The sequence below is a fragment of the Trachurus japonicus genome, chromosome 10 (assembly GCF_045865225.1).
Source record: "Trachurus japonicus isolate A0001 chromosome 10, Traja_1.0".
In the NCBI taxonomy this organism is placed as follows: Eukaryota; Metazoa; Chordata; class Actinopteri; order Carangiformes; family Carangidae; genus Trachurus; species Trachurus japonicus.
The window spans coordinates 26009481-26037113 of NC_140916.1; the positions used below are offsets into that span (position 1 = coordinate 26009481).

A 27633-nucleotide genomic window follows, 5' to 3' on the forward strand; every position below is an offset into this window, starting at 1 on the left:
CACACTGTGGTGCCACGCTCTCAGTAAACAGTGGCTGATGACTCTGGTTTTTTATGTGCCTCCAAATAGGCTAACTGACGTTTCACATATATCACATTTTGTTGTTTAGAAATAGGCCTACATGGATGTTATATTTGGCTGTTGCTGCAATTCCACACAAACAGCAAAGGGCATAAGAAGCAAGGAAAATACCCAGGGGCCTTGGATATAAAGACACTCCACAAGCTCATGTTCATAGTTCATATTTACCGTGGTCATGTCTCGTCGTCAAGGCTCTGTATTACAATCCGATGTCTTTGTGTTCTCTTTGTGAAGTATATCATAAAGCACTGCTTGGGATGTGCCCAATGATGAACTGGGAGTGATAGGGCACATGTGCATTGTACATTGTATAGATGGGGCATCAGGAAGAATGGACACAAGAGTAAATTTCTGAACTGATTGTCAGTGCAAATGGGTGTAAATATGTTTGACCCCTGTGATAGATAGGTGACCTTTTGGGACTGAATGAACAACCTCCTTTCCCTCCTATGACCTTGTTCAGGAGAAACAGGGGTTAATAAATTCATTGAATATATAAAGCATGTGTAATAGTCACCCATAGTAGTTATTTTAAGGTGGGTGGCTAAAAATATTGAGCTGGTAAAGGTTTAGTTTGGTTAAAGAGATTTCAAATATACACATTAGTCGATGCAGCAACATAATGTCCTGGTTCATGAGGTCACTCTAAATTTGAAATCTATGCTCTGGAAACATCAGCTCAGAACACATTGCAATGCTGTTACAATAAATCCAATAAGAGGTACACATAAACAGATCATAGCTCATAGTGCAGAGGATTCAGTTTATTGAAGTCAAAGTTTAACAACTTAAGTTTACAATCTGTATTTTTTGTAATATATATTCATATATATGAAACCAAAAAAAGGCTACTTTAGGAAGAATAAATGTCATTTTCTTTCTTTTTTAATATCATCTTTAGTCAGTTTAATGTACAGAATAACAGTAAGCTAATATTATCCTTGAAAAAGAGCAATATGTTCCTTTTTTAATGTCGCAGTGCAACTTACATCTTAAACACCTGTGCAATGTACCATGAGGTGTACACCCCTGAAAGAACACACAGTGGAATCTCCCTTTTCGGCCTGTTTCTGCAGGTCTACACACACAAAAATCTGGGAGGACTAACACAGTCTGTGCCTACAAATCATAACTCACATAGCTCCTTAATCTACAGTATGTCGCCTGCTCAGCGGAGCAGCGGTTGGAAAAAGAAGACCAACACTACAGATGAGAAATGGAGAGAGGTCTGCAGACTAAAACTGTATTGTAGCTCTTCTACAGCTGTGTGTGTGTAGGATCGCCAGTATAGTCAGTCCACCATTGCCAAAGAGAGGGTTGGGAGGCACAGGGAAAGTGCTTGCATCATTTAGTTTTCTTTGTGGTACTCTCAAATTAACCTTTCAAAAAGAACAAAAAAATGTATTTAAAAAAAACAAAAAAAAACATGAGCTATATCTCTGGGGTGTGTTTGATATTTCAAGACAGTGTGACATGATGAAAAACCTGAACCTACACTCAAAGAACTACAATTAAAATATGAAGAGTACAGACGTGCTGGATGCAGCAGGTGCTACGCATGTCTTGCAGAGTCTTCGACACTGGGGGGCACCGTTGAGTCCTTGGCCTGATATTGCAGATGAAATGATTCATCTGAGTTTCACAGACATTACAGACCAATTAATCTAGAGGTCTTAGACTGCCCACTATCAACCAAATGCTTGTAGGGAATGTCAAAAAAAAAGCTTTTGTTTTAGAAGTAACTGTATGGTTGTCTCCTTGGTAAGATTCCTGAAACCTTTGGATGTGTGTCAGTCTCTCTACTGTATGTAAACCAAAATACCAAACTGAAAGCTTCTGGTAAGATGCTGAAGAAGGATCTGCATTAGATTTAAAAAATAAACTGAGATACAAAAGTGCCTCCCTCAGTTATTGTACAGTTTGTGTCTACATGTACGAACACCATCTAATGAAAAAAAGATGTCAAACCTATGAACACAAATAAAAAGTCATTCTTTGACAGTATGTTTGCATGTATCATGCGCTACAAGTCTAATTATCTTGCAATCATGAGAGGAAGATAAAAAATATCTTTTTTAAAAGAAGAAAGAACACAAATGATCCACGATTTTTTACCCTGTCCAATCAAATCAGTCCCAGGCCTTTTCTCATGCAACACATCACCAGGAGAAGAGTCAGCTGTGATGTAAACCAGTAAAAACTGTCAGTGATGGTGGTTGTTGTTGTTGTTGTTTGCCTTCTAGTTGTTCAACTGCTAAACACCCTGCATCTACAGAGTGAAGAGGGGGACACTGCAAAACCTTGGCATAGAATACATCATACTTTACATTATATCTATGACACAAAACGTAAATAGATTTATATATTCTTCTATGCTTAAATATATTTGTAGACTGTACACAAATCTTTAGAAAATGAGACGGCAAATGCTTTTACCTGATATTTTGAACAGCAATGGTAAAGAGGCCGATGAGACACAGACCCTGTGATGCAGCCAATGAGATATAGAGATATAGAAAGTGCATTCTTGGTAGTGAGTGACTCCTTTGAAAAGACTCTCCAGCTCTTGCATTCACTGTTTAAGAAAAAAATGAAAAAAAAATAGAAGAAAAAAATAGAAGAAAAAAAAGAGTTTTGCACCCACGCAAATACATACTCTCCGTCTTCCCTCCGCTACCTCTAGAAGCATATCACAGTGGTAGTGGAACGCAAACATTTACATCAGTATACACAGCAGTATACACATATACACAAGTCTTTGAGGACTAGAGAGAGAGAGAGGAAACAAAAGGGAAAAATTAAGAAAAGAGAAGGAGGAGATGGAGAGAAACACAGAGAGAGAGGGAGAGAGAATGCAAACTGAATCATAGAATTGCACTCTATCAGAGGAGCCTCCTTCTGCTGATAAAATTGTGTTTTTTTTTATAACAGTTCACAGTTTGAAATAGTGTGCATCTAGCTGGCACAATTGTTTCTCAATGCTCGTGACACGTGTTTTCACCAGCTAAAACAGATAAACCAGCATTGATGGCTACCTTTCACAGTCTTACAGTAAAGTCGCTGCCCTCACGTTCCCCACACTGTCCGGTCAGATCGGCCTCGAGCAACAGTTAGGTCCCTGTAAATCAGTGAGATATGCAGTGAGAGAAAAAAAGAGAGAGAGAAAGGGGGAGAACTGGTGGCTCTGGGTGCAAAGTTCATCAGTACAAAAGTACAGTGCTGTGGTGAAAAGGATTCTCCTCTGTATTGCTGCTACATAGCTCCCCCTGTCCCCTTAAATCAACCGGAAAAAATAACAAAACCAATACAAAGGAACGGACATGTTAAAAAGTCTCCTTTTTTTTCCATTTTGCTCGTGTGGAGTTTATGCTGAGTTCCATAGACAAAGGAAGATTAATGCTTTCTGTTCAGGCATGCAATAGGCACCCTGTGGGGTCCTCAGGATTATCAAAAGTTCATACACGCAGGTCTCAGACTGTTCCCTCTATGATATTTACACATCTTACAATGTGTGTTCCTGTATGTGTTGGTGTGAGTGCGTGCTCAGAGTCTTGATCAGGGGAAAGGGTTTCGCTAATGTAAAGCTCTGTGTGTTTCTGTGAGCGTGTGTGTGTGTATTTGTGTGTGTGTGTATGTGTGTGCGTGTGTAAGTGAGTGTGCATATCAGTTCAGTCTATGTTTGTCTTCTCTGTCTCACACGTGTGTCTCAATGAAGGAGTGTGTGTGAGTCATGAGAGGAGCAGCTAGCGGGGACAGGTCGTCCTGGCCGTTGGTGCCGGGGCTGAGCTGGCAGATGTCTGAGTAGAGATCGCTGTGCCACTGCTTCCACTCTCTGAAGGTCTGGGAGCACAGGCCAGGGTCCTCCAGGAGAGCACAGATTACTGCCAGCTCTGACTCTTTGGCCTGGGGGGGGTGGGAGGAGGGGGGAGAAAAGAGACACCAAGAGATTACCACATTGAGTCCTTGCACGTCTAATTCCTCTTTAAATCCCCAAATCTTTGCTGTGTTTGTGACAGAATCCTCTCTTTGTGCTACCTTCAAGGTGCTGCGGAGGGCTCGCACCCGGTGTAGCCTGTCGTTGAGCAGAGGGTCCCTGGCTCTCTGGGTGAAACAGCGTCGAAGCTCTTGCCTGCTACAAGGTCTGGGGTCTCCTAGGGCCGTCAGGTTAGCTTGCTCCAAGGCCCGGTACAGCTGTTCTAGACCATCTAATGGCTCTGGCTCACGGCCCTCTGACACTCGCCGCTCCCTTCCTTCTGACACCCTCCTCTCTCTGCTCTCAACTCTCAATTCCCGCAGGTCTGAGACAGCCAGGAGACGACCAGTAAGAGTCAGATTCAGAACGTACACTGGTGTGCTTAACACTAACACAGGAGAAATACTACTACACAAAATGACGTATTGTTTAATGCTCCTCCTCAGTGGCACCGTGTCTTGCCATTTTCACATAGCAAATTAAATTATGAACATCAGTTAATTCACAGAACTTGGTATGTTGACAAATGATCTTTTCTTTTTAGACCCTAACCACTATTGACATATTTTCTGATGTGATATATTTGCATTTAAGTTTCCTTCTAACTTATAACTCCATTGTTTTATGACATTTTTTTTGATGGTTAACCTGACCTGTCATCCTATAACCTATATCTACATCTACCTATACCTACATATCCTATACCCTGTCAGCCTACTGGTGTGTGTGTATGTGTGAATATATGTACTGTTTTGGAAAGTTGGGTGGTATAGGTTAGAAAAAAGTAAATATCAGAGACAACCCTAACCCATACACACACACCACCAGAAAGTATGGAAATTAGGACTGTGAGGATTCTTAGTGCTGTGTGGAGGCAACTGGACTTGTCTGAAGATGTTTCCTCTCTCATCCAAAAGCCTTCTCACTCTTCTAACAGACTAACGGGGGGTTCCAGGCATTTAACTTCTCGTGTGGTCGTTAGCACATTGAGAGTAAGCGAGGACCCATGTGAGTCCTTGAGCCCCCCGCAAAAACCACCACCTTTTCCATCCAATTTACTTGTACTTTAGTGGTAGTAGTGGTAGTGCTCCACTACAACTACAAATGTTACAGCTACAGTTATTTGTTACTTTGGGGATTGAAAGATTAAACCTGTGTAATATTTAGATTTTCAGAATGTCCTCAGTATTTGTGATCCCACACACAGCACAACTTTTTTTTGTAATCCAATAATAGTAAATGCAACAGAAGTGAAGTTGGGTCATAATACTAATCCATTTGTGAAGGTATCAAAATACAGACTGATCATAAAGCATCATTGTTACACCGGAAGAAGAGAAATTTCAAACATTTATGATCCATGCATTAACAAATATCCTCAATTCTGTTTTTTGTTGTCGTTTTTTTGCCCTAAACTGTAAAGTATATTGAACTTCTTGTTCACACAGCTCTCATGCTAATAGATATACTTATTAAATCTTGTTGTACAGCTGAGGTCTCTTAGACCACAAACCAAAACTGACCTCCAAAATATGCCAACATATCATTTCAAAATTTCCACTAAGGTGGACAATAAAGTTAATCTAAAATTATGTTTAAAATACATTTTCATAGAATGAGTTTGGTCACAGCAGCTGATAAAACAATGTTAGGTGTATTTTTGGGCTGCTAAAGAGGCCCCGGGGTCTCCAGGAGCCACGAGAGACTTTATGAACAAAATATGATGCTCCTCTGTTAAATTACCAAACCAAAGCCCAAACTACCATACTATATTAAAACGATAAAATCTGCTTCCCCTCAAGCAGCTACAACAATAAAATGCTACTTACATGTTATTGCATCACAAATAATAACCCACTAATGTAATATTTAATACTAAAACACTCAGAGGGGCCATAGTTCTGCATTATGGTGACTTTTACGCTTGATGCTTTAAGAATTTTTGCTGATACTGTAATATTTTATTACTTTATTATGAGCATTTCAATGAAGGACTTTATTTTATATGCAGTAAATAGGTCTACTGTAGGTAGGAGATTACAATGGATAGCACAATCTTCTAGATTCATTTGTTATTTAATAGTTTGTTCTTTCTGTACATATTATCATTATAATTCAGACTGTGTGCAGTTGCCTTACCCTCCTCACCCTCGAACATATCTGCCGCCTGTCCTTCTGCCTCTTCATCCTCGCTCCTCTCCTCCATATGAGCGGAGGTGTATAGCAGCTTTCCTGGCACTGGGTCCCTGTTCCTGGGCAGACTCTGGCTCCGTTGCTTGTGTGAGCGTCGGTGTGTGTGACTGTGCGTGTGCGGCCCCCGCTCCAGAGGGAAGGGCCCGTCCCGCTCCCTGTCCCTCTCTGCGGCGTGGTGTCTCCGTACAGGAAGAGTGGCCTGCCTGCGTCTCTCCGGGGACATGCCCTGTCTGCCCAGGCCTCCGTAGAGCCCCATGTCTCCGGCCATGGTCCCCATCAGGCCTCCGTAGTCGCTCTCCCCCGGTGCCGTCTGGAGGAAGTGCAGCCCCGCGCTGGTCAGGGGGGTCTCGATGAGGTCCTGCCAGGATCGGCGCTCACGATGGGAAGAGCGGCAGCCAGACGAGTGTGTGCTGGTGCTGCCTGTGCCCGTACCCATGCCCATGCCGTCTCCACGCTGGTCCTCAGCTGAGGAGTGGGAGTGTGTGGACTCGCTGGAGAAGTGTCGGCCGTGCTTGGGCTCCGGGAAGGGGCTAGAAGAGTTGACCTGGGGAGGGAGAGGGGAGGTGGAAGAGACCATCTGTGGAGGGATGGGGGAGGTGGAGGCACTCAGTGGAGGGAGTGGGGACGGAGTGGAGCGCATGAGGCTCATGGAGCTGACTGAGCGGGGCAACTGGTCGTAACTATGGAGGAAGTTAGACTGAAGGGCCCAGGGGTAAGTGAGGTGGACGGAGTTGGTTAGTATGGGGGAGGGAGGACGAGACGAGAGACAGATAAAAGTTGACAGAAAGGTATGGAGGTGTGAGCACAGTTACAAGGAGAAGGTGACCCGCAAAACAAGGGGGAGAAGGACGAGTGCAAGGATGGAGAGAGGAGAAAGAAGAAGAAAGGACAGGAAAGTATAAAGGACAGAAAGAGAGCAAAATATGAGAGCAAAAAAGCAATGAGATGGTAGATGAGTAACTCCAGGAAGGACTGATATGACTGTTGAATGGCTCATTGGGAGAACATGGTACCAATGCCACTGCTCCTTCAAATACATGTCTGAATGCCTAATCTAAAAAAAAGTGTATGTTTTCATATCTATTTTCAGATGCATGGTCAATTGTCTCCACCTAGAGGTGAGATTGTGTCTTAGTCCTGGCAAAAGAACACAGAGAAGTGATGGTGTTGGCTGCTTACCGAACCAGATAGTCTCACACTCTGATGTTTTATTAATGCTGAGAGCTCTGGTCTATGCAGCTCTGAAAACTGTGGGGCTTTTAGGAATAAAATATTCCATCAGAATGAAACACTGCAAAGAAATGTTGAGTGTGTGTGTGTGTGTGTGTGTGTGTGTGTGTGTGTGTGTGTGTGTGTACTTACTGATGGTGTGCGGTGATAAGTATCACAGAGGGATGAGGGTCCCTCCTGTTTGAGTGTCATTGAGCCATCGACCTCGTCCTGATCACTCTCACTCCAATAGTCTGATATTGAGATAAGAAAAGAAACACACACACACACACACACACACACACACACACACACACACACACACACACACACACACACACACTAATGTTAGAGATTCATGGACAAAAAAATAGCCATTTTTGAAGCAAGCCAATCGACCCTACCTTCATCAGGACGTGGCACCTTGTCATCTGGTGTGTAGCCAATAGCAGCAAGCCCCAGTCGATTCATCCATCTATGGGAAACAAGTGAAGGGGAGAGGAGAGGTGAGAGAAAGTAATGTGTGGGAACAGTAGCAGGAAGGAGGAGAGGAATGGATGGGCTATACTGGGTAAATGGTAGGTGATGAATAAAAAAACTTTGACTCTAAATAATTCAAGTGGTGTCTCTTAACAGTGTCTAACTGACTCCATCCTCCTGACGACGAGAGAAAGGAATCAAGATAATTAGAGAGATGAATGCAGAAAAAGAGAACTGACACTCCTCTGTCCCATTGTCTCTCCACACTGAGTCTCAGATGGTGTTCTTTCTCTACATTCACACTTGTCTTCTTCCCATCCCGCGGTCTGTCTTCCCTACAGATCCTGACTTGTCCTCTGCAGACACCTAATAATAAGGTCGCAGCTAAGAATAGAGGCCCGCCCCAGTCTGTGACGAACAACACAACTGATTTATAATGGTCAACAAATCTTATGTACTATAAATAAAGACTGAAACCAAATGTGAATTCATCTTAATATCAAGTAGGATAAAAGCAACCAGACTTTATGTTGCTGCTGTTGTTCACAACTTTAAAAACACACAACAAATCTAAATCATCATTAAAAAAAAAAGTGTGTTTATCCACTGCTGAAAATAGTACCCATCTTATGCATCGTTTCCTCCTGTTTCAGTGATATTTGCTAAAAACTACAGTGGACATGTTTTGTAGGAAATTATTAAAAGTTTGGTAAAAATCAAATGTTGACATGTTTTAAAAAAGATTGACCTCTGGAGTAAGATGAGTGGCACTGTCCAGTGAACAAACACATTGTTGGTTTCATAGAATTTGTTGACAATAATAAATAAATACAGAGTCACATCTGCTTTGTCCTTGTCAGTTCTGTTTGTAAGTTTAATCAGTACCCTGAGTACCATTTTTTTTCTTTTCTTTATCTAATGTTAATGTTTTTATTTATTGGTCCATATTGTTTGTCTTTCTCTGTACATATAAAAAAAGGACAACAAATATGTCATCATGATGCAAAGTGATGTGATGATATCCTGCTAAAATATTAATTAAAAAATAAATTTAAAAAAAGACCTGACCCTGTGTCTCGGGTCATGTTTTCTCTGTGTTCAGCTGCATTCATCCTTCTTTCAATCCTGACCAGTCTCCCTGTCCCTGCTGCTGAGAAGCCCATCAGACCACATAATCATTTTTTCCTCATGCTCTCAGTGTTCTTTAAATACTGTTTGGCAAACTCCAAGTGAGATCTCATGTGCCTTTCACTCTGGCTTCTGTCCAGCCACTTTACTATGAAGGCCTGAATGATGGAGCGTCCTCCCAGCAGGTTTTCTGTAAGAGTCAGCGTTGGGTTCCTGGTCACCTCACTGACCGAGGCCTTTTTTGCTCTGTTAGTTCAGTTGTGCTGGACAGCCCCTCTAGTAAAGGACCTGGTGGTTACAAACTTCCATTTCACAATTACTGAGGCCATAGTGCTCCTGAGAACACTCAACATTTAGAAATTATTTTGTACCCTTGATCTGATCTGTGCTTCCTCACAACTTTATCACAGGTCTACTGAGAGTTTCTTGGACTCCCTGGCTCAATATCTGTCCTGACGTGCAGTGTGAATTGTGGGACCTTGGTGTTGTGCTCTTTCTAAACGATGTCCAGTCAATTCAGTCTGACTCAGGTACAGTAGGACTCCAGTAAAGTTCTAGACATCTCTTAAGGATAGTTAAAGCAAACAGGATGGACCTGACCACAGTTTGGAAAACCACAGGGATGGGTCTAAATATTTTGTAAATTAAACATTTTATCACTATGGGTTACTGATTGTAGATCACTGACAGTTTACTGTGCAAAAACTGAATGGGTCTCATAAACATATGAAGCTAATATATGAGACCATTTACTGTATCTACTATCTATTCATATATAGACACAAATGCGCACAAACATGTGTGTAACGGTGCAATCACACATTCATCAACACAGTATGGAAGTCAAATATAGCTGGTTAATTACTCTCCCCCAATTATCTCCCCATGTCACTGAGGAGAGGTGTGGATAATTAGAGCTCATCAAATAACACTCCTGCAAATATCACTAAGTTCTCCCTCTTCACACAAGCACACGCGTGAGACTAACACATTTACACACACACGTACGTACATGTCTTATTCATGCACAGCGTTGTGTTGGCGGGCTGTTGCCTTGTGCAAACGTGGTTAACTCGTTTAAAGTATTCATGAATGTGGCATCCCCGGTCATTAAGTATTGTCCACATTAAGACACAAACACACACGAGAGTCATACAGACACACAATCGCTCACCTGTTCATTTCTTCAAGACAGTCTGTGGCAAAGAAGAAGCTCTTGATTTTGGGATGACAGGCTTTGAAGGCACTGCAGTCAGTCAGGGAGAAGAAGACTGATTAGTGTTTTTGTTTATGCACAGTGGGTTTGTGTACGTTCGTGTTGTGTGGGCGAGCGCAAATGTGCTTGATTAGTAATTTTGGCGACATGTGAGGGACACTCACAATTTCCGTCTGCACTCTATGGCTCGGTCTATTCTGAATTCAGGGAGGCTGATGAAGCCCTCAGCCTTCTCATCCTACAGGCAGAGACAGATGGAGAGTGGAGGTACATCAACACAGAACAAAATGTCACGCATACTGATATACCAATTATATTTGGGATAGTAGTACTCTTGTCAAGCAAATGAAAACAACATATGTTGTTTACATTGACTGGTAACTCCTTTCACTACTACAGAGTTACATAAACAAAACATCATATTCACAGTAAACTGTCAGGTCTAGATCACTTCTTTTTATCATTATACAGTATTATAAACATTTAAGTCAATTCATTGATCCATATATTTAGACATTTCTCATGTCTTATGTCTTAGAGTCTTACAATGAGTCTCAATTAGGTCAAAATTTAAGCAAACATGTAAAGCAAAAGCGCAAAGTTCAAATAATGTAAACATAAAGGGATTCTATTCTGATATTGGACATCAGGATTTGATAATATACTATAAAAGTAATGCCTTACATTTTGGTTGGTGTACCAGTAGAGGCAGGACTCTTTGAGGATAAACCAGTATTTCCTCCATTTCTGAGTGAAGTAGCCTTTGGCATCCTTCTTCTTCCACAGCCAGCCCTCACAGTCACCATGGCCCAGGTCCTTACAGGAGATTCTCCTTCGACTGGCACTAGTGAGGGAACCTAAGGAGAAAGGTAATATAGATATAAAACCCAGTCGTTACAGCGTTTAAAGCTGGAGTGAGAGAAATACTAGTAAATAAGTACAAGCATGTTTTTAGTGATTCAGACTAACTGTAAATCCAAATGTCTGTACTCTCACTGTAGGATTTCATTCCTGTAAAATCAGCACTGTTGGATCCCTCCAAAGTTAAAGATTTTCATCCCATCTGCAATTCTGATGAATATACCAGTATTACAGCAGTGACAGTGATAAGTTGAGAGTATCCAAAAATAGGAAATGGTCTATCATTGCAAGTACAACGAATGACAAAACAGAGATGGCAGATGTTTTGAAGAAAATCCGTACATGTAAATGTTCTATTTTGCAAGTACAGAGTTATTATTATAGTGTGAACATTGCTGTTTTCATCATGTACTCTGAATGTGGGCTTATCACACTTAAGCATTGTGTTATCACCAAACCTTTTGTTATGTCAAGCCATTCTGGCTGTGACGCACACTACAGTGAATATTCACAGAAACTAAAATCTGTCAGGTTTAGACATTTGCGGGGAGTCATACTGTATATTCTTGGTGAAACATTTGAGTCTCTGTTGAGCCACAGGGTAAATACTACAGCAGTACAGCAGTGCCTACCTTTACTTCTCTTTTTGGTTTTCGTTCTTAGAGAGGTGTAATGGAAAGACTACAAGAAAGACAGAAAAAAAGACGTTATCCCCCCCCAAAAAAACCTGAAATACACAATACAATGTTCAAGCCAAGTGTCTTTGTTGGTGTTGATAAAAAGATGTGCAGCCAGTTCGCTCTCTCTCTCCTTTTTTTCCCTCTTAGCTTATTTTCATTTTATCAGGCCAACAGCAGAGAGGATTACAGCCACACAGGGATCACAATACTAAAACTGCTACAGTCGGGAACTGACCTACAACCTGTGCTGAGGACTGAAAGCTGCCACTGAGAAAAAATGTCTGTGAATTCTGTGAAGTGCATCACATTTGTTACTTTTAATAGCCTATATCTGAAATAGTTGAATCAGATTGTCAGTACTTGAGTCCGAAATTGAAAATTTTATGAGCACTGATGATGAAATGTGCCCACATCAGTCAAATGCTCTGTTGTTTTTAGTCACTCTATTGGCATAACTTTTGCTGAACAGTGGTTAATGTGACCACCAGTGCTAAAGTTTAATGTTGTGTAATAAAATAGTTCTGAAGTCTGTAACTCAGTAGCTAATGTCTGTTACTCAGCATTTGTGAGCTCACGTTAGCTAACATAAAAGCTATCTGGACATACCAGACCAAATATGGCAGCAAAACAGTTAGATGATGAAGCCTATCGTTGCGTATGAATTTAACATTTTATTTGTGAAAGAAAGACATCTCATTCTCCCTTTAAAACTTACATTTGAATTGTATTTTATGTTTAGATAATGTCAACAACCTAGCATGTTGTTGCAAAGATTAATGAACAGCCTATGTAGCCTGGTGGCTATAGGTGTTAACATTATCACAGCTGAATGAGGCTCCTGGCTATTTATCGAGGTGACAAAGATGAATAAGTGCCTGTTTGTAGTCATCCAAGCTGACTCATTGTATGCTACAACTAACAGTGCTTTGAAGAAGAGGCAACAGCTAATGACTAAGGCAGCTTCCCGTGTCACAGTAACCTAAATATGGAAACCAATTTACCTCATCCGACTGTTATCTTTTATTTAATTATCACACTCCTGAATGGACTTAATCTCAGGTGTCTCTCCTACTCTTGTATGACTGTACTGTATGTTCAGCCATTATTTGGACACAATTGATTTCCATATAACAGTGGATGTGGTTGCTAGGAGATTGATGATGTAAGTGTGAAGCTTCTAGTGTTACATCAAAATGGGGTTTGAGTCAGAGTGAAAATGTGCTGGACGAGACATTGTTAAAAAATCAGAACCAGAGTGCATAGGTAAAAGAAGCAACAAGTACACAGTCAGAGGCGTAACACTGTCTGCTCTCCTACCTTCCTCATGGAGGCCGCTCCTGAGCTCCCTGAGCCCGAGTACCTGCAGACGGACAGACAAGATTAAACATAACTGCAAACAACTTAACTATTGCAGCTCCGACTATCAGTCAAAAGCATGTGGTCAAACCACAACCAACCACAGATACAAACTCACCTGTCTGTTGTGTCTGCTCGCAGTGTGTCTGCGCCTCGCTGGTGGACAGAAGGAAAAGGAAACAAAGACTTAATCTTTTGTACATCTGTGTATTTCTTTCAAGCCAAATGCGTCACATCTGATTTGCTATAACACTAATTATATTTTTTCATTCAAACAAACTATACAAGTAAAACTCAGCACAGTGTTTTAGACTGAATAAAATGACCACTAAACTACCCAACTGCGGTACAATGTGATGTGACTTCCTGCACATGTATTTAAGGTCTTATATTTGTTTACTTAATAGCTAAGTCTATCTAACCTCACTGTCTCTACTGTCATTAATGTATTATCTCTTGAAACAAATAACACAAGACTGTATTAAAAATATACAGTTAAATGTTTCTTTCCTATCATTACTATTTCAGCCACTACTGGTATCTGATCAATTCCATCACCAGCAAACCTTTTTTTGGCAGACTGCAGCCAGATGACTATAATTCAATAAGGTGAAGCAACAAAAGACAAGTTCATTACAACCAATAAATCAATCATTTCTGGACCACTAATCTCCACAAAATATACTCTGTTGAAAGTGTTTGTGGCATCCATTAACATTTGGGCCTAAATGGGCATGGGGCTACTGGATCAACGAGTCCCAGGATCCTGAAGCTATTACAACTATATGCTTCATATTTTTTAATAAGTCTCTTTAACTGTGTATTGTCACACACTGTGGTAAAATACACAAATTCTAGACAAAGACATGGAGCTCCACAAAGGTTCACGATGAGTTTGTGCAGCATTTTATTTGCTAAAATGTTTTGCATTAATGAAAACCAAACCTACAGAGAGAATGAGTAAGGGGAAAGGAGCAGCCATTAGGGTCAGCATATGCTTGTTAGTGCAGGATAGTATACTTCATGTGCCGCTGAATAGATATGAGTCACCACCATGAGAAACACACAGCTGAGAGGGTTAGAGAGGCCTGGTGTGAGCTAAGCTGTGAATGTGTATGTGTGTTTGCGTGCTCCGTGTTTTAAGCACAGTCTGTCAGTCGCGCTTGTAATTGGTCTGGCTGATGCTGAGTCATACACCTACTCACGGGGATACTTGTTTGTGTATGTGTGTGTGCAAATGTGTGTGTTTGTCCAGAATAAACTCCTATTTAGACTCAGGCGTATCAGAGGAGATGGGGATATTAGGATGAGTTAGGATGAGTCGTGAGATGGCTACCATGCATACAAATGCACTCCTGTGTGCTAGTGTGTATTTGTTTGTGTTTGCTTGTCTGTGTGCGTGTACGTGTGCGCGTGAGAGAGAAAACGCAAAGTTACAGAGGGGCGTGTCTGAGAGTGTCACTGTCATTCTCATAATCCGTGATGTTGGCAGCCATGCAATAACACTTATCATCCTCTCTCTCCTTTGTCTCCTCTAACCGACACACACTCACAGGCACGCACACACACACGCACACACACGCAAACAACAATTTGTGTGAATCTGTGAACATCATGACCTGTCCTACAAACCACAACCAGTCCCCTGTTCAAGGACAAAGACATCAACTGTGAGATGAAGAAAGTTGTGTGAGCGAGTGACATAACTGCTCCACTTTGCTCAATCAATCAGGATTAAATCCTTGAAGGTGATTTTAGTGCCACTAATAGTTCATGCTCACAGAAGACATATTTGAATGCCACAGTCGGAAAGGCCCAGGGGTAGATAATAAAAACATGTTAATGTTATAAGTTACATCAGTTTTACCAACAGTGAAAAGTTACAATTAATGTCTTCTGTGAAAAAGAACTTTTGAGCAATATGAAACAATAAACATCTGTGTCCTGCATACCGATAATAAGAGTAATTCAGTAGCACTTTCAGTATTTATTAGTTCCATTCTGATGCCCATTGTATGCCACATTTGCTAGAACCTTCGCTGACATGTTTAACTTAGCAACATGTGATTTTATTGTGAAATACTTCTCCATTTCTGCAGACCCCTAATTATTGCATTGGATCCATCTCATAGGCTCCTCAGTTCAATACATGCCACTACTGTCTGCATAGCAAAGGCTCAGCTTAAAACATGCTACTCATTAACCAGTAGTTCCTACAGTACACTTCAATACTGGGCATATTTTGATATTGCTTTAAAGAATACACCTTGTGTTGTTTTATATTTTGTTGTTAAAACACAGACAGACGTTCATGTTTTGGCCTTTTTAAGACTGATTCGTTTGGCAATTAAAGCATTAAAATAACTGAATAACTAAAATTACTAGCCACTGTATTATGTATCATGGATTTTCTGTTATATAGAAATAATGATGACTCATTTAAATGGAGACACATTTAACAGGAGAAGGAGATTTCACTATTCCTTTTTTTTGTCTGCGGTTAATACAGCTTTTATGCCAGTAAGTAGACAGGACAGAGAAAGGGTGTTTTCACACTGGTGCTTTTTAGTCCAATTAAACTGATCCTTGGTTTGTTTTCCCCTAGCTACGATTCATTTGGGCAGGTGTGAAAACAGTAATCACACTTGAGTGTGGACCAAATCAATCACACCAAGACCCCTTCAAGGAATTGGTCTTGATTCATTTGTGAACAAACTCTGGGGTGGTTAGTTTTTGGTGTAAAAGAGTCCTGAACTTGATCCAACTCCACGAGCAGGTGAACTTACAAGTTTAATTTCTAACTGTGGAGTAATTTGTGAATTGTAATAATGCATTTGGGTTCACTTGAAACGTTCTCTGTGTGAAAGCAAACCAAGCCCAATGTAGAAAATGAAAAAGTTCACAAACTCTTTAACCAAATTCCACCAGAGCAGGGGAACTATGTGACAATGTCTTGAGAGAGGACAGGAGAAGCAAAGGAGACAAAATAGACAGCAAAGATGAGGGAGACCAGGATAGTAGTCGCCGAATATTCAAAGAGGCAATAGGAAACCCACCTGAAGTCAATGATTTGGGAACCAAGGTAAGTACAACATCTCTTCCTTCCATGCAGCATGGTCGACCAACAAAAAGGACTATTTCTATAGTACAAGCCTGTCTGACACTTTTTAATGACTTTAACACTCTTTAACTGCCAATGTGGTATTCTGCTTCATGTGCGGATTACATGGCAAACCAAACAGGCAAGAGATCAAAAGGACAGACTCAACACCACAAGTTGGAAGAAAGATTTACATTGTTTTAGGGAGCATGAAAAATCCAGCATGCACAAGGCCTCAGCGATAGGTTGGAAGAGTTTTAAAGACACAAAGGTCCATGGAGACGTCACAGAAGAGCTACGAGCTGCAAACATCAGTGAGGTTGTGGATTGTAGGCAGTATCTCAGATGTATAGCAGAAGAGACAGCCTCTCAGAAAGAGCAAGGCCTTTTAGGGCCACAATGAAGCACCAGATAGTTATGATGAAGATAAACTGTATGGAGCGTATGCAGCTTCTAGTAGAGGTTTTTAGCCTTTCCTGTATCATATGTTTTCAGTTACCTCTCACCACCATTCAAAAATGAATATTCAAAGCACCTCTGATGATAAGTTAATGCATGATCTCAGGGAGTATAGGATAAATCATTTTATCAATAATGGTGGACGAAGCAAAGGATTGTGGTTTGGAGCGGCTTGCATTGTGCTTCTGACATAAGTGAAGCAGTGAGAGGTGTACTGTACCACGCTACATTCAGACCACAGCATCAGACACACTATCCAGTGCAAAGCCTTTGAACTAAATCTCCTCCTTTGCCCAACCTTGAAGGCAATCCCAGAGGCATGTGACTTATTTGATCTCCTGGGGGGTGCCTACTCCGTCTTTTCCACTTCTCTTGTCCACCACTATAAATTAAAAACCTTCAAGAAGCAACTAAGGGTAGGGGACAGAGAACTTGCCCTGCTATCCAAGACTGACAGTCCGTGCCAGATTGAGACTGAACGTCACTCTACAAAACCTCTCAGCTTTTATCATGACCCCAAGGAGCATTTCAACACTTCAAGCCAAGGGACTAGAAGGCAAGCTTTCACATTTTGGACACTGCTCTACTTAGTGAGACATGGGCCCTAGTTCCCTAGACCGAGCGCAGTCTAAGCGCAGCGCAGCTTCGCCACGCCAATGAGGCGTGTCCAGGCGCATTTTGCAAGATTGGTGGACAGCGCAGTCCGACGCAGCCCAGCGCAGGCCCTCCCCTCGTCCCTCCTACCAGCGCAAACGGCAAAGGGGGAGGAGAGAGGTCGGGAGATCTTCACCAATCAAATGAGCTCCTCTCCTCACCTTTAACTGCGCCGCGGGCGATGCGCGCTGCAAGTTTGTCATTTTATACTTCGACATGGACGGAGGAGACAGCGACGCCAGAGGCCGAACCTCTCCCAGGAGGAAACAGCTGTTTTGGTCCGGAGGTCCGAGCTCAGAGTGGCCGAATAATGAGTTTACTAATATACTTAACCAGGATTGATCTGATACACTGAGAACCCCTGCCCAATCTAAGAAACAACAACTAATAAACTAATAAAGAAACTCACATTTATTCAAACCCTGTGTAAGAAAGATGAGAGGTGTACACTAATCACAACATAAACAAACACTGTGCGTAACAGGGATGAAAGCAGCGTAAAGGACGCTCTCTCTCTCTCTCTGTCTGTCCGTCTCTCTCTTTTTTTTCTGTGATGAGAGATGCTGAGTTTAGGCTGTATACTGACTATCTGATACCGAGGCTGTTGTGGTGGGCTAAGAGAGATGATGATTTGTGTTTTGTTTTTCATTACGGCTGCGTGACGACGTGGTTTCTCGCCCGCTAATAAATTAATAAGTAAATCAATAAATAAAGCGGATCATCACAACGACACAGTGCGTATCTCAACACGGCAGTGACATGCAGTCATCCACCCTCAGTCCTGCTCTTGGGACATCCACAGCTGCTTTTCAGTGCCAGTTCGTCCCTGCTGTGTTAATTCAGGTGGAGTTTCCATTACGCGTGCCAACAGCCTTTGATCTGACGTCAGATGTGACGGGACAGTCTGTATAGATATAAATTCACGTGTTGATTCCATTAGTTGCATTAAATAGTGGTTATTGTGGTTATGTATTGCATCTAAATGTGCCTGGAACTGTGGAAACCTGCCTGTGAGGTCTTGGTGACGTGTGTGCACTGCGCACCGGGCAGCCAATCTACCACTGCACCTGCTGCGCTTCGCCCTGCGGCCTGCGCTGAGAGTAGACCTGGTTGGAGCTAGCAAGCTTTCAGCGCACCGTCGGGGGACATTTTCGCACGAAACTTCCACTGCGCCAAGCTGAATCTGTGACGCCTCCCCCTGCTGCGCTGCCACACCCATCTCGGCGCAGCGCGATCTACCAATCTGCCAAACTGACCGTGAGCCAGGCTGCGCTGGTCGAAACTTGCATTACACCGGCTGCGCTACCTTGCGCCACCTGCGCTGCGCCACCAAACTAGGGCCCTATGCACAAGTATGTACAGAAAGAACCAGCTGTGTGCAAGTTTCTACTATATTAAAGGGTTGTTCGAACACCGACACAATGCAGAACCAAGGTCCCTTGTGAACATCTTGGTATTCATGCTGCCATAACTCAGAGGAAGCAAAGGAAACATGGAGGAGTCATGTAGTGGAGACATCTTGTGGCACCAGGTCAGACCTCACTGGAGTTCACTAGAAGAGCATGAGAACGGGTTTTCTGGAGATGGAAATAAAAAATCTCAATGAAAATATAGAGCAGAGCAGTTCTTGAATGTAGAGTCACTCAAACATCTTGCTGAACATTACAGCATCAACCAACAGCCGGAAGAGATTATTATTGCGAAGCATTTCCTTGACAGAAACATAAAAGACAGAGTACCCAACAATCAAAGTGTATTCCCTTTTGGGCCATCTTATAAGCTTCTTTGACTGACCCAGTCACCAGCTGCAGTTATGAAAAGTGACATCACTGACTGCACACGTGTATACAATGGAGATGGGCTGATTAATTTGGCCATAAGGTCCATTGAGAGAGATGTTGCTGATTGACGAGGTCAGGAGATTTATGAGGCTAAAAACAAAATGCTTCAGTCTTGCATTTCCACCATCAAAGCACCTACTGTAGAACCACAATCACTTCCTTCACTTCTCCTTTTCTCACTAATGCACACAACAAGCATACACACATATCCTCATTTAAAATAAAAATCCAAAGCCTATACTATCTTCACTTCCATTCGTAATGGAGTAGCATATAATGACCTGATGAGACTATCAAGTGCACAGAGAACATATTTCTGAAATCTTGTCTTTTTTTTAACCCTTTCATGTGCATAGTGAATCCAAACCCATTTTTCCTTCTCTATATTTTCTAAGCAATGTGTAGCCATCATGCAGAAGAAAAAAATATTTAGAAGTACATTTTGATGTTTTTTTGATGGAGAAGTATCTGGGCTCAGGCCCTGAGGACTAACAATCTAGCCAACTCCCACGTCCCTTCAAATCTATGCCAAGACTTTTTTTTTTTCCTTCATTTTTTCATTAGAGGAGGACCATAGCAAAAAGCAGTGGATGCTGTGGTGCATAGTTGGTGTCACAACCCGCAGGGGCATGCACACCCTGGCTCTTCTTAGCCCTGCTGAAGATGTAAATCTCAAAACTGGGTCACATACTGTATGTACAGGGTTAGGGTTCAGTTCAGGTCACTATTTTTTTTCTTAAGTTGTAATTTTTCCTCGATACACAATTTATCGATCGATCATATTTTATAGCAGCAGGATGGTGTGTTTTTGACTGACTCAAAATAAACTATAGCACCTCCCAACAGTGGAGGTGGAAGACTCAGAGGAATAAGCTGCATCAAGTCGTATTTACATAGACAGTAGTTGTTAGTGGGATTAATTCAATGTTGGTTTTATTTGTTGACTGGAATGAAAGTATATCACTATCCTTTAATATGGCATGTGCAGGCATTTCAATATGTGCACATAATAGACATCAACCATACTCCTCATAAACTAATACACAGATGTAAAGAGGCTCTTTTTTACTGCCCAGTGGACTGAAGTGAGCATAAAATATATCTACCATGATGATGACTTGATAAGTGCAGCCAGCACAGGACGTTAAACACATCAACACAGATATAACTTCATTCATCCAGGAGCAGATGATGGACTGATTTGATTGACTGATTATTTGTTTACTGCAGTCTGCAAACCCAATATCCCCTCAGGGACATTAAAGCACAACTCTACAGAGAGCAGATACAACCAACTCTGTACATACGGGCAAAGCTTCAGGTGGCTGGTCTAGGCGCAGGGTGGAGGACAGCATGGAGGGACTGATGGGAAAGCTGGGGCTGCTGGGATTGCGGCTCTTGCGGCGAGACCGTCTGGTGGAATCCCGTCGGCTCTCTCTGCCAGGAACCTCGGGCTCTTCCTCGATCACCAGGATCTTGTCGTCGCTTAGGTAACGCAGCAGGGAGTTGTCTGAATCTGTGGGGGAAAATGGGGGGATGTGGGAAACATATAGCAGTTACAGAACGGACAAAGCCAAACAGAACCGATGACAGAGAGAGGAAAACCACAGAGGCAGAGGGAGATATCATCGTAGAGTCGAGGGAGAACCCCAGAGTAGAAACAGATGAGGGTGAATAGACCCTTACAGATAAAAACCCAACAGAAAGGGATAAAAGTGCTTCAGAGCTTCTGATATGGATCCAGAGCCGGGGACACACGGCTAATCTGTTTGCAGTGATTATGCTGATTTGGAGGGCACTACTGTTAAATCTTGTCACTCACAGAAAGTTTTATTCTGCTTTAACTCCACAAAGAACAAAGAACAAACCTTATTTGTTTATTATCCATACACTAAATGTGAAAAACGAAAAAAGTGACTGAGAAAAAGAGAAGGAGAAAGGCAGACCTTGACAGTAGTATTGTGCTTTAATGTTATTCATAGACTTTCTGATGGTAGAGTGGAGGATCCTCGGTTGAATACAGATTGAGTCTCGCCGCAAAATGGTGAAGCTGGTTAGAACGGGTCACATAGAAATACCCTCATTTCCAGAGCGGCTGTATAAATGCAATTTCCTTGCATTTATGTTTATTTGTCGCTCCGTCAGATACATACCTGAGAGATATGTATCCTCACACAACCACACCACCATGGATAACCAGAGGATGAGCTGAAATGTGTTGAGCTGAGTATGGAACAAAGCACGGCGCCAGTCACACCCGTTTGTGTCAAGTGTGTGAGGGCCTGAGTTTTTTTTTGCGTGTATTTGTGTTTGTGTGTGTGTACCTCGGCTCCCTCTTTTGCCCATGCTGGGTTCCTTGGCCTCGGCCATCCAGTTATATTCGGGAGGCATGGAAACAGGTCTGAGGTCACCTGGAATGACCAATCAGCAATCAGAGAGTCGGCTGTGGGGCGGTGGGGGGAAGGGGGGGTATCTCGGGAAGGCGGTGGCTGAGAGACAGCGTGGGAGACAGCTGGACGGGTGGACAGGTGAGACAAAGTGTGTGCAGGTGAGGGGGAAGGGTGGGACTGCTCTGGTGTGCAAGGCCAAGGTCACATGGCCACAGTTTCAGGGTCTGTGGTTAAATCAGTACATTTCTATTTAGCTAGGAAACTCCTCTGCAGCATGGGAGGCCAAGCTAGTAGCGGTGCCAGCTAGCTAATCTGCTAGCATGATTTCTGTTGGCTATGACTGGCAAACTGCAGAGCAAGGCGTATAAAATGTTTTTAATTTCAGTATAAAGTCATTGTTACTTGAGATTACTGCAGCTTGGGCAAAATATAGTGAAGCCACAAGCCAAACAGGCACAAGTTTGAGTCAACAAGAATTTTGGGACACCAGCAGCAGAAGCTTTACTGTGTATCTTTCTTCATGTTTGTAGTGTTAAGTGCTTCTATGCTGATTACCTTCTCCCAGAAGCCAACATGAACTGGTAGCAGAGCTATAAAAAAATTGGTTTCCATAGCTTCTGCCTGTCACACGACCCTCACCTCACTCATCATAGCAGTCCCTGGGGGAGGGGGGGGGGGTTCCCAGGACAGAACAGGATGTCGAGGAAGGCGTCTCGGACAAGGGTGGACACAGGTGGTGCGGCAGAAAGGGAGTTGGACACTGTGTTTTCGGACTGACCCTTTGGCATGTGATCAGTGTTTTTTGGGACGTGTGTACGCGGGGTGAATACACAAAGAAGCAGAGCCATGAAGCGAGTGATGAACACAGAAGGAGGAGTTTTGAGAAAAAATATGGCAACGAAAAGTGAGAGAGCAGCATGCTGCCTCATTCATTCACACGGTGGGGGTCGCACTCGCCGTCTTACCATGAGTGGGGGTCTTGTCCCGCCGACGAACCCCCGTGTTGCGCCCCCTGTCATAGTCAGGCCCTGGGGGACCATCTCCCTCTAACAAGGAGAAGTACTGACCGCTGTCCTGGTCCAGATAGTAGCTGACTGCCTCTGAACCTTTGGAGCCGGACTGGGAGCTCACGCTGTAGCGGCTGATGTCGTCACATGACATCAGACCCAGCTCCTCCCTGGGGAGAGCAGAGCTGTTATCATCGCTGTCATCAGTGTCATCAGCTGGGTCATAATAATCAACATAATGATCACCACCAAACATCTGTGTTGCGTGGGCGTCTGACCTGGTGCTGTAGAGTCCGGAGACAGGGGAGAGGATGTAGACGTCCTGCATGCTGGGGGCGTCCATTTTGGACATGCCTAAAGTTCCACCAGGCGTCGGGGAAGTGCTGGTGGGGCTGGTGGGGACCGGCTGGAGAGAGAACAAGACAGGAGAAGGAAAGAATGACTCTTTTTCAGTAGTTTTTCATTGAGGAATGACTGGTAATAACGGTGAGGGGATCTCGGAGCAAAACAAACAAGCACAATTTACGCTGTTACGCAGAAGGGGAACCTTTTCACTGCAGCCGCTGCTTGTTTTAATACTGAATCACAAACAGAGAGAGTTATCTCCACAGAGCTGCCATGTTGTGTACGTTGTCTTTCTTTTTATATCTTTCTGACTGTGCAGCCTCTCCCAGGTTCAATCGCTTCACTATTCTGTCATTTTGTCTCAGGCCTCTTCACTCACACAGGGCTTTCCATGTCTGTTCCCATGACAACCCCTCCTCTCCCCTCCTCTCCTACCCCCCCCCCCCCCATGCTACAAGAGAAGGAGAGGGACAGAGGAAAGCTATAGCGTGGCCTCCTGCCTCGGCTTGACTCAAGGACACGTAGACTCTTTTGTTATCAGGTCTCCGGCGAGGACAGGATGCCTCGCTTCTGATGTCATGGAAACTCACTCCAAGTTTCAAATGAATTATATTTGTTCTCTGTCAGAACAGCTGGGGTGACAAAATACGTAGCTCGTGCTGACAGTTTCTCCCCAAGGATGAGGTTTCCTGGATTTTAAAGGATGTAGCGTTTTACTGTATGTCTGAGGAGTATATGCCTCATTTTAGGGAGTGGATGTGAGTGCGGACAGAATAGATAAACAGACACAGAGCCTGAGCGATGGCGAGGCAGGCAGCGTTCTCATTAAGGAAGCCTAGTGTTTCATCATTTCATCAACAGTGCATTAGTGGAATTCATTTCATATTCCAAACTTTCCACCCTCCTCCCCCCTCGCTCCCTCCTCTCCCTCCCTCACTACCACCATCCCCAGGCCCTGTCTCTATCTTCATCTCTTTCTCCCACACAGTCTTCCTCTCATGAAGGCAGCGTACAGTAAGACGGCTTCACGATAAATCATGAAGACAAGGCGGAAAGAGAGGGATGTGAGCAAGAGAGAGGAGAGCAAAGGAAATAGGACAAAGAGAGAGAGACAGAAGGAGAGAGTGCAGGAGAGGGAGAGTGAGGCGGGGGAGCTGTGTAGTGTGGTGACTGGAGCCGAGAGTGAAAACAGTAATTTAGTGATTACAGCCCACTGCTGCCTGCATGGAATAGGGGGTAGGGGAGTTGTAGAAGTAGAGAGAGATGGGACTTCCACAGCAGGAAAAATTCCAGTCTGTTAAAACAGCACTTAAACCATTTGACCCCTGCTGTGCCCAGTCCAAACTACCTCAAGATCCACTGCTCATACCCCTCCCACTGCCTTTACATGCACACACAAAGGTTCACTAAAATACACACACACATACTCTCACATATTCAACTCAATATTTGCCAATGCCCAAAAAGCTAAATGATAAGCTTCTGTCTATTTCATTCAATCACCAACATTGTGAATGGATTTTAGTCGCTCGGCAATGTTCATTACATAACCAGCCTTTTTCAAAGCAGACAGGAAAAGCACATTGAATAACTAGGGCTCAGTTGCATTAAGGTGTCTCAGTAAGTCAAGACAGTGTGACAGCGAACCAGCATGAACAATACCGGGACCCTGAAATGGAAGTTAGTCATTAATTGAATTATTTACACAAGTGCTTTTTGAAATGAGTGAAAAAGGTACATTAAATAAACATCAAACTTGAAACAGTCTAGGTTTTTAGGAGGATATAACATAAACAAACCTCTTTGATAAGGACACCTTGGATTTGATTTAGATTCTTACAGATGAAAATGACCTTGCAGTTTCATCTTGTCTATCAACCGATATATCACATTTATCCAATATTCCAATAAGCTATAATCAGATAAGCTAATAACTTATAAGATATGCCAGTTGCATGTTTGCTGATGATACTGCTATTTGTCACCAGTGAGTTTGAGAACGCCAAAATTGTATCTCAGACCAGTCTCATATTTCAGAATAATCCTGGACCAGTCACTCCTGTGAAGCTATTGCTACCAACATATTATCCAGGAAACCTTTTTTGTGGAACAAGGCTTTTCAGTTTTTTCTTTTCCTTATACTGTGTGGTTTGATAAAATTCTTCTTGATACGGTGGTTTGACGGATCATTTTAGGAGCAAATTGTGTGTGTGTGTGTGTCAGCGCTGTACACGCACACAGGGAGCGCAGCGTCGGAGCAGTGAAGTGAAACAATAACCTGCAGATCACCTGAGCTGACGTGAGCTGTGAGTCAGAGCAATAAAACTTTAAGAGTAAAAAAAACTAAATATTCATCAAGAACCATAGATGGAGATCCTATTTTATCATGATGACAGATTAAAGCAGAAGTAAGCGATCCGGTCGTTTTGGCCAATGCTGCGTTCCAGGCAGGCTTTTGAAACCGTAAATTACAGCTTCAAGTCACAACTTACGACTTTGTAGTGTTCCAGGCAACCCACTCGTGTTTTTCCGACCTGTTTTACCTGTGAAAGTCACTATAACAGCCACTCGTAACTTCCGACCCGTGAACTCGTACCAGATCGAACTGGTACGACTTCACAGGTCGGAAAAACACGAGTTACGGGTTGCCTTGAACGCACCGTAACGTCTTGTCAGTCGATGGAGTTAGCAGCCCCTGCCCTCGTCATGGATCTATTGGTCGTCGTCCCTACGTCACCACATTCAGGCGCATCCCTTGGCTGCACACACAGCCCTGCATGCCGTTCTCTCTCCTCATTGGATAAAACTTGTAGGATATGAGAAAAGTTTTCTCCTCGGCTCAGAGCAGAGCAGAGGGACTGACAGACCCGTGTTTCGGTCCAAACACTCTAAGTAAGTGATTGCTGTCGGAAGATATAACTATTTAAGACTTACATTAACACAAAAATATCGCTTCTGCTTTAACTGTAGGTTCTGCAGGTTAACTGTTAACTTGCTCTGGGTCTAAAGGCAGGTGTTGAGATGACTTATCTGCTGTCAGTTTTTTTTATTATGTTGCTGGTGTTATCCCCCTAATTAAAAAAAACAAACAAAAAACGTTTGAATCTTTCAACATGATTTTTTACACTAAATTATGTTGTAGTATCGATAAGAGTATCGATAAGCATCAGTACAGATAAGGAGTATCGATATCGTTAAATCCTAACGATAGTATGCACAGATCACAACATAAACAAATACCATGTGTAATGGGGATGAACTCAGAAGCAGCTGTGCGTAAAGGACGCATTGCAGAGCGTCTATCTTTTTCTTTTTTCTTCTGAATTTTCTGAGATGAGAGATGCCGAATATATACTCACTATCTGATGCTGAGGCTGTTTTTGGTTTGCGGAGAGGGATGATAGTTTGTTTGCATTTAGTTTTTCGTTAGTTTGCATCACAGTTTCAGCTGTGTTAATTCAGTAAGGTTGAGTTTCCATTACGCGTAACAACCGCCTTTGATCTGACAACAGATGTGACGGGACAATCGATAGTAGATATAAATTTATGTGCTGGTTCAGATAGTTACATTAAATTGTGGGTATTGTGATTATTTATTGCATTTAATGTGCCTGGCTTTCTGGAAACCTGCCTGTGAGGTTTTAGTGACGTGTGCGCACTGTGCGTCGGTCAGCCAAATTACCACTGCGCCGGCTGCGCTTTGCCTTGCGCAGAGAGTAGACCAGGTTGGAGCTGGCGAGCTTTAAGCGGTGCAGCCTTTTGGTAAGAAATTCTGACTGCACCAAGCTGAATCTGTTGACACCTCCCCCTGCTGCATTGCCACATCCATCTCGGTGCACCTCGGTCTACCAAATGGCCAAATTCGCTGCGCACAGTGAAATTACTACTGCGCGCACTGCGCTACGAAATTAGAGCCCAATGTGTTGTTAATCAATCCCAGAGATCTGCCTTGGGGGTAGCAACTGACAAAACAATCTCACCTGAAGATGTTATCTTGCTTTTCATCATATCCCTTGATCTTCTGATGAAGAAGCTTCTCATCCATGTTGGATTAAAAAAAAATAGCCTGAGACCTTGTCTGATTGATGGAAATCATGGGATATGATGGGAAGGTTGGCAGCTACTAAATGGACCTCCAGGTGAGATTGTTTCATTAGCGCACATTTACAGTTAAAAAGTAATTTGCCATTAAAAGTAATTTGTCATGATAAAAATTGAATACTTTTCATTATGTGTCATCAACAAACCTCAGCAAACCTCTACCTCAAACACAAACACAGCCAAAAAGAATCAAAGTAATCTTAGTAAAACCACAACCCCTCACCTATTCAGCTGCTTCATTAATAATAGATAACTGGGCAATACGTGTTACTTAAAATAGCAGGTATACAAAGAGCAATAATTTATATGTGTAAACATAGAACAGATTTATGAAAGTGGGGTCATGGACAAAGTGAGGCACACGTGATGTGTGATGTGGATGCACTTCACTCCCTTTATGCACATGTTGCAGCAGCAGCGCAGCAGACATACGTGCAGTATGCATCGTCACCGTAATCCTCGTCATCTTTGCTAAAATTATTGCCGGCATCGTTGTAATCACAGTGCATCATCAAATTGCTTTTACTCCATCTGTCTGTGGAACCAGACACACATGCAA

At 42.7% G+C, this 27633-nt stretch overlaps 1 protein-coding gene across 9 annotated transcripts in view; it reads right to left on the reverse strand.

The window, feature by feature from the left end:
• Positions 1-826: 826 nt before the first annotated feature.
• The window catches only part of LOC146980147 (connector enhancer of kinase suppressor of ras 2), a 70976-nt gene continuing 44169 nt past the window's right edge, over positions 827-27633 (reverse strand). Inside the window, exons 10-24 of one of the 9 annotated variants that reach the window (XM_085788403.1) lie at positions 22907-23034; positions 22587-22798; positions 21556-21642; positions 20539-20747; positions 13296-13333; positions 13139-13181; positions 11774-11822; positions 10965-11137; positions 10445-10518; positions 10239-10310; positions 7861-7931; positions 7610-7710; positions 6194-6791; positions 4117-4379; positions 827-3984 (exon numbers count right to left, since the gene is read on the reverse strand). In XM_085788403.1, the coding sequence (XP_085644529.1) occupies positions 3775-3984; positions 4117-4379; positions 6194-6791; positions 7610-7710; positions 7861-7931; positions 10239-10310; positions 10445-10518; positions 10965-11137; positions 11774-11822; positions 13139-13181; positions 13296-13333; positions 20539-20747; positions 21556-21642; positions 22587-22798; positions 22907-23034 (2328 nt within the window). In that variant the 3' untranslated portion in view covers positions 827-3774. Of the gene's footprint in view, positions 3985-4116; positions 4380-6193; positions 6945-7609; positions 7711-7860; positions 7932-10238; positions 10311-10444; positions 10519-10964; positions 11138-11773; positions 11823-13138; positions 13182-13295; positions 13334-20538; positions 20748-21555; positions 21643-22586; positions 22799-22906; positions 23035-27633 lie in introns of all 9 variants that reach the window. The other 8 variants (XM_085788399.1, XM_085788402.1, XM_085788400.1 and 5 more) reach the window with 8 other exon arrangements.